The 13395-nt window shown below is 39.4% G+C and overlaps 1 protein-coding gene across 5 annotated transcripts in view; it reads right to left on the bottom strand.

Annotated features, from left to right (window-relative positions):
* Positions 1 to 13395, bottom strand: part of DPYD (dihydropyrimidine dehydrogenase) — a 368218-nt gene that overhangs the window by 91112 nt on the left and 263711 nt on the right. For all 5 annotated transcript variants that reach the window (XM_072867679.1, XM_072867677.1, XM_072867676.1 and 2 more), the window contains 2 exons: positions 7026 to 7146; positions 5970 to 6089 (listed from right to left, as the gene is read on the bottom strand). In XM_072867679.1, coding sequence (XP_072723780.1) covers positions 5970 to 6089; positions 7026 to 7146 — 241 coding nt within the window. The remainder of the gene's footprint in view (positions 1 to 5969; positions 6090 to 7025; positions 7147 to 13395) is intronic.

The following is a 13395-nucleotide window of genomic DNA, read 5'->3' on the forward strand; positions in this document are numbered from 1 at the left end:
TCCACTTTTCTTTTAATGATGTGTCATAAAATTGAAATTAAAAGGCAGCCCTTATTATTATAACTTCAACTTTTCCTCTTTCAATATAATTCATACATTTCAGATTAGAATATATGCTCCTATTAATAATGTCAATTATTCATATAACATATACATTTTAATTTAATGAAATAACACCTGCAAAGCGTTCCCTTAAAAGTCACAATTGCTGTCTGACAGTGTTTTTTTGTAAAAAGAGACAGCTCCACTAACTTACTTCAAAAGTAACTAAAATTAACTGCCTCTGCTGGTTTCCAACAATTATACGTTCCCACATTTAGTGACTGAATCTGCTGTCTAGGTATATTCCTTCTGACATCCCTTGTGGTCAGCTATGAAGTTGTAACACACAACTTTCTGTGTCCCCCTTGTTCTGGAAGACATACAAACATATGTACTCAAACATGCTGTACAATATATTCATGCAAATAATGCCAAAATACTACAGAATGTAATAACTGGACAAAGCAATAAGAGCACATAGACATGAGGTGTTTGAACTACTGCTATAAAATACTGCAATATTTTTGCAACAAAGCATTAAAAGGTTACCTAGTGAGTGCACCGTAGAGAGATTTGCTTTTAAACTAAGTTTTTTGCTAAGTCCAGTGTATGGTTTTATAAATTTATCCCCTAAGGATCTGGCTTCCAGACAAAAACAAAGAAACAAACAGATGACAAAGAACAAAAAAAGATGGAAATTCAAACAGAAGCTCCGCTCTATTTTGCCTGCAATGGATATCCTATTGTGCTGCAATGTGATGTGTTTTATAAAACACATCTGGAATATGGAAGCACAGTATGAAAGCTCATGAAAAAACTTTTTTTTTTTTTTAATTTTAAAATACATTTAAAGGAAACAAATCTTAGGGAAGCGTGTGGCTGCTGACAGTATATTAACATTTCTCTGGGAAACCTGGCATCTTATTCTAGTACCTATAAAATATGCATTTTCAAAATAATTTATACTTATACAGACTAAAACATCTCTTTCAGAGCCAGAGGTCATTATTCTTTGTGAAGATAAAAAAGCAGCATTAGCTTATTTTTAAGAAACAAATACTCTGCATTGCATGTGTATAGGAAGAACTTGGGGTAAAATCTCATGTATTCTATATTCTCAAACCTGAAATACTGCTGGGTAGATTCTAAAAGCCCCTTAATGGAAATCAAACTGTGTCTCTAATCCTGGAAACACATATGATAGTTACACAGTTTGGGAAGCCATATCTTAATTTTAGTATTTTTCTTTCATCATAAGAGCTTATTTCCTTAACCATATTTTGGAGGCTTCATTAGGACATTTCCACTTTTTGAGTAATGGGCAGTTCCTGGAAACATAAAAAATGGATGAAGACTGGGATTCTCTAAGCACAACGTCCTCTTACATAATGGGGCCACAGAAATCTGTAAAGCTACCATAGCCCTTGGGCTCAGCTGAACTCCATGGTGCCAATTAGAAATTAATTTTATTTAGAAAACAACAATTTGTCAAAATTAAAGTGAAATTTTTCCTGCAAACATTTTTTGGCACCAGGATAGATGTAGAAGGTGAAGAAAAAACAGAGATATTTTACAACACTCAATAGTTGGAGGGTAAACTTGGAAGCCACGGGACCCAGCTGGGACCCAGGCTCACACCTGGGATTTAAACCTGGCTCTCCCAGGCTCGTGTGCAGGTCAGCAGGCCGTACTAGTATGAGTGTTTATCCTGTGAGAGCTGTTTCACTTTGTATTAATAATTCAATATTTGCAGGGGAGAAGAAAGAGAGACTAATCCTACAGCCTAGTGGTCAAACACCCACCTGAGATACTGGGATCCTTCCCTGTCAAAACCACCCAACAGACAGGAGGGTAGGAAGGAAGAAACAGCAATGCATCTTACAGCTTAGCAATTTTCAGTTGATCAAATTAGATCAAAACAGGAAGGTCACTGCCCGAGCACTGACTGGGAAGAAAACACTGACTGTGACAACTCAAAGCTAAATGGGGGTTTTAAGGTAATCTCATTAAGTCTCTCCTTCTTTGAAAGATTTTTAAAAAAATGTTTTAAAAAACCACAGACATAAGTCTGTTCTCAAAACATCTCAGGATCTGGCAATGATGTTAATAAACCTTTTGTATTATTATTTTTGTGTATTTTAGACAAACCATAGGAAACTACCTGTCATTCAGTAATTTAAAAGGAATTAAAAATAAATTCCCTTTTCAATGTCTCTCTTTTCTGGAAAAACAAATGACAGTCCTCCTGCGCTTCTGCACGAGGCAAACAAGAAGAGGAGGAAAGAGGAGGCCAAGGGTAAGTTGTATACGGAAAACCTTTCTTCAGTACATGGCCATGTAGGAGCACATTTTTGAACAGTGGAGGACAGGGAAGACTGTAAGTCAAAATGTCAGGCTGCTGCTAGGACAGGGCATTAACATACTTTCATTATTTGCTCTTTGACAGAAACCTTCATCAAACTCAGTGAAGTGAGTTTGCACTCACCTGCAGAAGGCAACCCGCACTGTATTAAGAAATGCGTGGACATAGTGAATTTATAAAACATTGAAGAACTGCTGTCCTTTAAGAGAACGACTTCCTTGCGACGTGATCCGTCCCTGCCACTGGGCCGCAGAGCTTCCACTGGCCCCCTCAGCATGCGCTGCCCCCCCAGCTGCCACGGGGCGCCATGAAGAGCCTTCTTCCCCTCAGGCCCTGCCGGCTGGTGGGCGGGAGCCGGGCCTGAGCTTTCAGCAAAGCCCTTCAGCAAGCAGAGACAGGGGCTGGCCTGCAGCCTTATTTCGGGGTGCAAAGCACTGACTTTCGCGTTTTGAGCTGCTGTGGCTTACCTCCAGCTTTCTGCTGGCCTCCTCCTCTCACACGCTGCGGCCCTCCACCGAGGCGTGGGGCTCCTTCAGCTCTCGGGGGAGTGAATGGAAACGCAGAGTGCAGAGGACAGAGCATGTTTCTCTAGGTGACATCAAGGGAGGAATGTGTCCCTGCTGCTGCTGGTGGACCCTAAGCACCAGCAGCTTCTGCTTTTCACTCTCTGAAGCAAAAACACCCTTTCGGACAGAGCAACCCCATACTAGCAGGCGATGCTACCGAAGATAGGGAGTTTCCTATGATTTATGTGTAAAGAGAAGGGGAAAAAAGATAAGCAAGCCCAGACTGATCTAAAATCCCGTTCAATCCAGCACTCCAGAAATACTGCATTGTGAGCAATTCCTCACTGGCTGGGTGATGCGGAGGGTCACCAGCTTTGGGCCTGGGCACGTTCCAGAGCTGACCAGCAGGCCTGACTGAGGGGGCTCTGTGCCGAGACCTCCACAGGGCTGGGGGCCAGCTCCCACTGCACCCACGGCCACGCGGCCCCACGGGCACTGCACCCCCTGAGGCAGACTCCTGCCGTCCGCACTTACTGTACCTCCGTGCCAAGCGAGTGCCATTACTAGTCCAGAAAAGAATTAGAATCTGTGCAACTGGAAAAAGTCCAGAAAGGGAGATACAGCTTGGCTGTGCCCTGTGTCTCCTGTAGGTTTGTACACTAGAGAACGTGATAAACCAGCTGTGCTTTGGTAAAACACACTGAAAATGGACCAGACTTATTGCTTCTATAATAGCACTGACTTTCACTTAAAAAATTAATTCTCTCTTGAGAGGAATTATTTGAAAAAAACAACAAAAACTTACTGACTCTATCAGATAATAAAATACAACAAGAAGTTTAAGCAAATCAAAATAGAAACCCAGTACTTTACACTATGAAGTGACTTTCATGCCAGGACCACAGAGCACTTCCCAACAAGCCTGCAGGCATGTAAGTGGTGTTACTGCCATTCCACAGACAGGAGAAATAAAGCACGGAAAGGTCAAATGTCTGGCTGCGGGCCACGTGGCTGAGCCCTGGCATGGCCGGGAACAGCCCTCAGAAGTATGGCCACCCTGCCCCTTGCTCTGACCAGACGACACGCTCTCCCATTTCTTGTCTTCTTGTAAGCATGCTAGCTCTCTTGATTTAAAATTGCTTTCCTGCTTTCTTAAATTTGTATACTGCTGAGTATACCCTGATCGCTGAGCAGAAAGTATGGCAATGTGTTGCAGAATCTATTGACTTTATTGGCTCTCTGGCTTTCTTTTGCGTAATGAGTTGTGGGATTGAGACCTAGTGATGTCAACAGCAAGAAACCTTTAAATATTTGTCTGCAACAATATGCTCTTTCCAAACAGAATAAGTTGATAGCACTTCCAGTGGTTTTCATATTATTTGAATAACCAGATTTGCATCATAGGTAATGGTGCATCCTAAAATAACATTTTCTATCTCCTCTGACACATGTAAAACTTCAGGAAAAAAAAAATACATTTTTTACTTACACACACACATATATATAAAAAAATAAAAGACACAAAGAACTTCTCCTCAGGTCCCATTTATAACAGAATTATAAACGACAGAAATGCTGGTACGTCCTCCCTTATAGCTGAGCATCCAGGTGACACTGTAATTTACGCTACATACATGTTTTAAATTTGTGACATAAGAGACACACTTTTCATAATGCAGTCATTTTATAGATTTTATTAGACAGACTTATGGTAGGAAGGAATATTCAGAAATTGCAACTTAAATGAGAAAATGTGAATGGTGTTACTTATATAAAATACTACTGCAATAGTTCTTTTATTAATTTTTAATGCACAGCACCCACTGTGACCTCCTTTATTCTTTTCCTGTCAACATGGCAGGCTAGAGAAATTGAAATGGGCTGTAGCTGTTCTCTTCTTGTTCCCCTCTTCCTCCCATTTTGCATACTATTAAAATATAACATCTTATTGGACTGTCACTGTGAAATAATCATTATGCAATAGGCATAACGATTTTTTCTGATTGTTATCTCTTCCTTGCTTTTCAGCATTCTCTAAAAAATTCCAAATTCCGTGTAGTTATCTAAGGCAACAAGGCAATTTTCCACTGAATACACTCGTCTGAATTAAAGTTTGTTTAAAAGGTATCTTTTGCTACATTTCTTACGGTTCTCTAAGGATAACACTAGTCACATACAATAAAGCATTTTTTGCCTGTCTGGTCTCCTCTGATTATGTTTTTGGGGTGAGGTAGGAGGTGGGTCCAATAAAATAGTGTTTGACTCAATCAGGAGGATGCTATTACTTCTGTTATGTATATTTACTGCTACCTCTATCACCAAGGAGACTAATCTCCATACCAGTAAAGTCAAGAAGCTCACAGTATTGTCTTTGCAGGGTCAAGTTCATGTTGTCACAGCAACAGAGTGCACAGGGTCAATAGATTAATACATTAGTGTGCACAGGCACTGAACTGGAGTGTAAAAGTTTTGCTGCTGGTTTTAAAATTAAACTGTGAAGCAGGACTTGGAAATATGGCCTACACGAGATATTCTTGTATATCTCAAGGCTACAAAAATATGCATGTATTTGCCTAATACAGTCTATCATTTTTTACCACAGCGGGAAGAGGAGGAAATAACCTCCTTGGAAGAGGTGCACTCGGTGGGAAGGAAGGAGGAAAGCTGTTCGGGTTATGAAACATACACTGCATTTGGATTGTTGCTATTTCCCCCTGCGATGCCCTTTCATTAGCCTCTGTCTAACGTGGGGCCTGACAATTGTGACAGAATGAAAAATTTGAGGAAAAGCGAGGGTCACGAGAGAAGAGATTTCCTTCCCTCTCCAGTGACCCTATCACAGTATTCTGATGCAGTGCTTTACCATTAAGGAAAGGGCAACCCAAGAGCCTTCACACTTAATCTGTTCCATCTGTCATGACTATTAGAAACATTGACCAGCAGTGAGCTTTAAGGACTCGGTGCGACTGCAGACATGATATTCTAGCCGACTACAAGGACCTCCTGATGTTTTGAAAGCCTCCAAGGAAGTACTATGCATCAAAAAGGGCAACACCTACCTGACATGCCACCATATGTGGTCCTCAGTCCTCCACCAACTGCTGGCCAAGGTGTGCTGTCTGCTTTCAGTCCCATCAGTCCTGACACAGTGTTGGTGGCTGTAACACCATCTGCACCACCTGTGAAAGAAAAGGTCAGTCACCTTTTGTTAAATCATGTGTATAAGAACAAGAGAGGAAAAAATACCACAGAAAAACTGTGAAACTGTGAAATAACTAGAAATTCAAATAAACAGCTGAAGACAGAAATCAACAAACTGTAAGGGGATGTACAGAAGGGTCCTTAAGACCAATCCTGGGCTGGTAGATTTAACACTAGCTTCAAGGCAGGCTGCATCAGTTGAAAGAGCTGTAAGGGCTCTAAGACAGCACGTGGGAAACACTGGGGCTGACAGGCAGATCTCTGCCCTTCAGCTGTGTGGGACAGAACCTGCTACAGTGGTTGTTCAACACCTGGAGGTGCCCCAGCACAGGGGTCACCTCCCCAAGCTGATGACACCAACGCTGCATTGATGGAGCCAGCCCATATTCGCGTTTCTCATCGTGAGGAGCAAGACGAAATGAACAATGCGACAGAGAAACGATGACCACGGTTCTAAGTGATGGATTAATACATCTACTTGCAAACTAATTTCCTGCCGTGTTGTACTTTAAGGTCTAAGGAAAAAAATATGTATATATATCTTTAAATGGTGTGTTTCTGTTTTCTCAGGACACATGCACCATTTTCACTACTAAACCTAGGAATAGGGGAATTTACAGTGGTATGGTAAATGTATAAATATGATAGAAATAGGAGGGTGCAGGCAAACACACACACAAACATATATGATTTACTGTTAACGGTCTAATATAGTTCTCTTCATATATTGCTATATTCTAGAAGCATGGACAAAATTAGGAAGACTTTGATCACTGTGCTTATTCTAAATACATCAAATAAACTATTTTCATATTAGTTTCTGTTCTTATTTGTTATTATTCCAGCAACTCCCCTATCTTCCCCCATACAGCAAATTAGTAAATCTGCACAGCTTGCGCTCTGGAGTCGGTTACCTTCCTGTGCAGCCATTGCAATATTCACAATATCAGTGACATTTGGGGTCAGCTTGGCAAAGAAAGGAATCTGAACAGCTTGTCTAACCCAGCGACAGATGTTCCGTACCAGCTCTGGATCCTGTTCAAATAGGTCAGATAAATATAGAACATAATTAAAAGTAATATGAACAAAAGGTATATCAAAGAAATACAAAACTTTGCTGTAAGTGGCTATACCGTGATTCTGTGAAATTACACATCAGGACTGAACCTTATCTCATTAGCTAACTTATTTCAGACACATCGAGTAACTGCAAATCCATTACAGAAAGGTTAGTTCATGAAAAAAGAAAAAATTGCTTTTTTTTTTTTCCCCCAAAAGACAAAGATATCACAAAATGTTCCCTTCCCAGAGAGGGGAAAATATCATTTTGGATGACAGAGACTTTCTTTACCCATTTATTTTAAAAATTACTTTTCAGTTTTAATGACTCACTTTATGTAAGGTATATTGAAAATAACCAGTATCCTATAAAATAATGTGAAACTGAAGCATTGCCTTGATCAGAACAACAAGGATGAGTCGAGGTTGCAGGGCTATCAGAACGCAGTTCAGCATTTCTGAACTCTCCTCTGACTTCAGAGAATAACTTCGGATGGCCATAGTATAAATGAAAGATCAAAATCTTCTCTGTTAAAGCCAGAAATCAAAATCTTCAAGTGTTGGCTTTTCATGATTTCCAGGCATTTACTTCCCTTACGGAATACGTCTCGTGTAGACAGTAATCAACTATCCTTTCCATTGAAAACAGCTCAGTGGAACTAACGCTCTGCATCTGGCACATGTAATGGTTATTGTTCAATATAACTCTTAGGGTACAGGTTGTTGTTTTTTTCTGTTGGCTATTGATAATGCTCTTCAACAAATACCTTAAAATTTGCAATACTGATGCATGTAGAACATGGTGCGTGATCTGGTTAAAAACTGAATGGTGCTATTACAAGATTTAGTACAAGTATAACCTGTGGGCAGGCTAATTGGTACCGCAGTAATTATTTACATTTACTAAATCTTTATCACGCTCTCAGATATATGTCTATCATATATGAATAATTTTATCCCATTTGGATATTGTAAAAACTCAGAAAGCTACATTGCTATGTAGTAACTGAAAATGGGATAAGCCTAAATGAAGTTTAGTTTAAAACAATCCAGTGGACACCAAGGTTGTCAGTCTAGTGAACACACAGGAAATATGCCCTTGTTCTTTTTTCTTTTTACACCAATGGTTAAATACAAACAAAAAACCCCCACAGGCTGTGTTCCTGGAAAGTACACAGTGCTTGACATGAATAGTAAAACCCTCAGACTTAGCTGTGCCATTCCAATAAAAATGGTGATCTCCCCGCCCATGCAGCTTCCATGAAATATGTATGAACGCTGCACTGGCAGTATGAAAGTAGTTGCATCTTTGACTTTCATTTCTGTTTTGAATTTCCTTGAGGCCTAACACAGAAATGAGAGACCCTCTAGAAGACATGAATTGTATATCCTTTATGTTAATTCTTCTCCTTAGAAATCCTTGTAATAATGTTCAGGATGTTGGCACCACATAACTCATTATGATGACTTCGTCGTGCTTAGAGTGCTGCCATAAAAATTCTTACTCCAACACACACTAACACTTTAAAAAAATACAATTATTTTAATCCATATTGAGTAACTTATTGGGAGATCTCTTTCATTCATATAAACCCGATTTTCATCCTACCTAAGACAATTTAACTAGTATGTCTTTCTTAAGAAATAATAACTCGACCTTTTTTTTTCCAAAAGTAACTAAAGACCTTCATTTTCCATCAGGTATGCTTATTCCACATGAACATTAATGCAACAAGTGCAATGGAAGGGTCTTCATCTTTCTCAAGCTGATTGCACAGCACTTTTGAAAGGCTCACTTGTATCAGTCTTGGAAACCTGCCCATTTTCAGTACCCATAAAACCACAGGTAGCTTAATGGGAAAATAATTTGAAAACTCAACTGAAGGAGGTGAAATCTTTGATTTTACTTCACTTCATATTCCAAGGAAAAAACAGGAATGTTTAGTGAAGAAACATGGGAAAAAAGAAAGAAAAGTTAACAGTGCTTTGCTGCATAGTGAGACAGTCACTGATAGGAATTGGAAAGGAGTTGAATTTCCATTAAATTTGACATTTTTGGATTGAAATAGCTTTCTAAAGCTGATTTTTTTCCCCATAATCTTTTAACTAATTCATTTGCTCATTAAATAAATATCATATAAAGATAATGCTGGATACCTAAAAAAAAAATTACTGTTTACCCTTGTGCCACCCCCAAAACACACGTGACACATCTCACTGCTTCCCTTTTCAGTGCGAGTCCTGTGGTGGGGCTGCACTGGAGCATCCAGCTGATCCGCCCTCCCACCCTGCTCCTCCACCTCCTCCCTCTGCTCTGCCGCCAGCCCCCTCCTGCTCAGATTCCTCCTGGTGCAGTGGCCAACATCAGAGAGCCACCTGAGCCCATCCTCTCTCCCCTCTCTCCCATTGCAGTGACTTCGCAAGTGTCCAGTGGCCACAGCCACTACATGCCTGAGCTTCCCTGCTGCCAGAGCGATTTCAATGCCATGAAGACACTGCATGAGAATACCAGAGCTTCTATGCTCTACAGACAAGATATTCTCAAAGAGGAATAATATCCCCACCTGCTTTTATCTGTAACATCACATTTTCTTCTTTAGATCATCAAGAAAAAGTTATTCATTCGTTTATAAAATTCATGATTTCCTACTATATTTGCACTGAGGACTTGGAAAAATGCATCATAAGTCATCAGATGGTTGAAAACAGAAGATATTCATGTCACTGGACAGCTAATTTTCATATGAAATGAATGAACTACATTTATATAACCCAGGGGAAGGTCACTGGATGGTGTACAACCTCTCCGTAGAAGTTTGCCTTTGGACTGAGGACAATTTGCAGAGGTCACACGAGAACACAACTTTTGAGAAAAATATAAGTGATTAGAAATAGAGAATTAGAAATAGAGAAGTGCCATCATTGACTAAAGAAATTATCCCAATTTCAAATGCAGTTCAAAACTTAAGATTTCTGAGAACGTTATCATTTTCAGCAAAGTTTTAAACTCAGGTACAACATTTAACAAGGTGTGCAGCCTGGTAGCAAAACTAGTTTTAAAGAGGCTATGTACAGGCTTCATTTTGCTGATTCAGGGCCTCCCATCTACTTGGATTTCTGAAAGATTGACCCTAATTTACAAATTGCATTTACTGATTCTTAGCGGAGATTTGATTTATAAAACATTCAAGGATGAGCATATAACTTGTAAGAGAATGAATCTTGAGGCCCGTAAATCACATTACAAAAAATACCTGTCACTGCTAATACAACATAAATATCTTTTTTTACCCCAATCCAACTTTATGAAAGTGCCTGCAGCTTTTATCATTGATAAAGTGGTTGATGAAGCCTGCATAGTTAAGAAATATTTTCTAAATGGCTTGATATGTAAAATGTTATTAGCTGTAAAAACAGCTGGGCATTTACATTCACAAAATCAACAATATGAACTAACTAAAATATTATTCTGCTTAATGTAGTACAGGATTTTAATGCCTTTGGTTCAAAGTCTACCATGTTGCTATAAATTATCATCTTCTATTACACATAACTAGGTTTGTTGGTTCTCTCATTAATGATGATACAGTGCTATTGTTACAGAATGTGTAGCATAATTTTGCTCTGTGTGTCAATCCAGAAGAATGAACAAATGCTTCAATGGACTGTAACACCCGTTGGTAGCATACTTCATTTATCTGCTGTATTTTATTTTTTTTAAACAAACACCATCTAAATAAAAGCTTGGTGACATTATTATCAGCTAAAACATAATATTGATTCATGTACTGTACCTACAGGAATCTGTTGGTAATTTAATTCTATATAAAGTCTCTTTTGGTACGAGATGTACATCAGTGTGTCTTTTGTCTTCCTGTTCTTAATCAAATATTGCTTGTTTATTCCAAAGGCACAGGAGATTTGAATGTTACAGGGGTTGTCTTTTTACTTCCCTAAGCAGCAGTACAGAATCATTTTTCCTGAATATTCATTATAGCCTTGGGCTAGATGGAGCTTTTAATCCTAACTACTCATTGCCAATGGGTAGATATACTAGAGGAAAAACAACTATTCACCATTTTTTCTAAATGATCACATGATAAGCTTAACTACAACCATAACTATAAGAATAAGTCCTCAGAAATTAAAGCAGCAAGTTGTCTACTGATTGCATTTGGCATTGGTAATGAGATGAATCCCACGTCCTATCACCCCCAAGGCAGATACATCCTGCATGTTTAAAAAGGAGTGTGAAAATGCTGTGCATAGAGTAGGTCACCTCTCCTTGCGTTTCATGGAAAGAAACAAAACCATGAAGAGATTACCACAGAAATCTGGCTGTAGATTTTTGGAAATTTTGGAAATTCTTACTATGACCTATTTTCAATGTTCCTGCAGGGTCCTCCTTTTTACACTACCCTGTTACTGCACAATCTTTATACTGTATCCAGAACACCTCTCTGAGGTAGGGAAGTACTATTATACCTGTTTAATAAGTGGAGAGAGGAGAGTCAGATAGACTGAGGTGTACCTCCTCACACTCACTTTGCTTTGCTGCCCAGTTTTTACTAAGTCATTTGCATAAGGATCTGAAAAGGTTTTTCTGGCAGAAAACTGCACTTGATTCTTCAGAATGTCTTAAACCATGAGATACTTTCCACATTAACAAAAGAAATATTTTTAATACTTGAATTGAATCAGTTTTTCAGAGTATTTGAACAATGCAAAAGATAGAAATACAACTACTTTAGGGTAACAAACGTGCTTTTCTTAAATATGCAAACTGTCCTGGTTTTGGCTGGGATAGAGTTAATTTTCTTCCTAGTAGCTGGTATAGTGCTGTGTTTTGGATTTTAGGATGAGAATAATAGTGATAACACACTGATGTTTTGGCTGTTGCTAAGTGGTGTTTACACTGGTCCAGGACTTTTCAGCTTCCCATGCTCTGCCAGGTGCACAAGAAGCTGGGAGGGGGCACAGCCAGGACAGTCGATCCAAACTGGCCAAAGGGCTATTCCATACCATAAGATGTCATGCCCAGTATATAAACTGGGGGGAGTTGGCCGGGGGGCTGCGATCGCTGCTCGGGGACTGGCTGGGCGTCGGTCGGCGGGTGGTGAGCGGTTGTGTCACTGTTTCTTTTTTTTCCTTGGGTTTTGTTCCTCTCTCTCTCTTGTTGTTTTCCTTCTCATTACAATTTATTATTAGTAGTATTATTGTTTTTGTTCCAATTATTAAACTGTTCTTCTCTCAGCCCACAAGTTTTCTTACTTTTGCTCTTCCGATTCTCTCCCCCATCCCACCGCGGGGGGGGAGGGTGAGCGAGCAGCTGTGTGGTGCTTAATTGCCGACTGGGGCTAAACCACAACAAAACAGTCTTTGGGAAGAACATATGTGTGAGTGTATGTACATATGCATGTGTGCATGTATAAAGAATACAAATGTTAGTCTGAAAGATGCCATAAAAATAAACCTGTTACAGAATTTCCCCCAAGAACTTCAGAAGGAAGGTTACCACTCAGCAGAGCACATTAGCTGATCTTGTCTAATTAGTGCTAGAGAAAATGGACCACACCACGCAATCTTCAGTCCATCCCTAATTATTATAATGGTGGCAGTTCTGTCTCACTAAGAACAGGGTAAGGACTTTTGCAGTTGTGCAAAGTATAAAAACATAACTCTTCTCAGACAGAATCCTGATGTATGAAGGCTTTCTCAAATAGGACTACTGGAGTTATCATTACAGGTCATGCTGATGATTTGTGCAAGTCCATTATACTGACTGTAATGATGGGAAGCTCTAGATGGCACAGAGAATGCTGCAAGATCCATTAGGACCTTGCATGTAAAGTCCTTAAATCTCATCTATCGCTGACGACAATGACCTAAACAACAAAGTTTCAGAAATTAAAATACTTCATTCTATTTAATGCAAGCGTAAGTCTGATCTTCCTCATAAACCTCAAGTCTTTGATGGCCACAAAACTATTCTCATATATGTCTCTTGCCAATGACTTTCATGGCTAAATCAGGCATTCTGTCAACATGTTTGTGATTTTAAATACTGATACTAAGATACAGAGGACTTATTTTGTCTTTGTATTAATTTAACACACATGAAGCTGACATGGGATTTCTTATACATGGTTAGTAGGCAAGTGGCACCAAGAGTCCCTCATCAGTGCATTCTTCTGGTGACAGATTTTCTTTCTGTACTGGCTCTTC

The sequence above is a fragment of the Ciconia boyciana genome, chromosome 7 (genome assembly GCF_034638445.1).
Source record: "Ciconia boyciana chromosome 7, ASM3463844v1, whole genome shotgun sequence".
In the NCBI taxonomy this organism is placed as follows: domain Eukaryota; kingdom Metazoa; phylum Chordata; class Aves; order Ciconiiformes; family Ciconiidae; genus Ciconia; species Ciconia boyciana.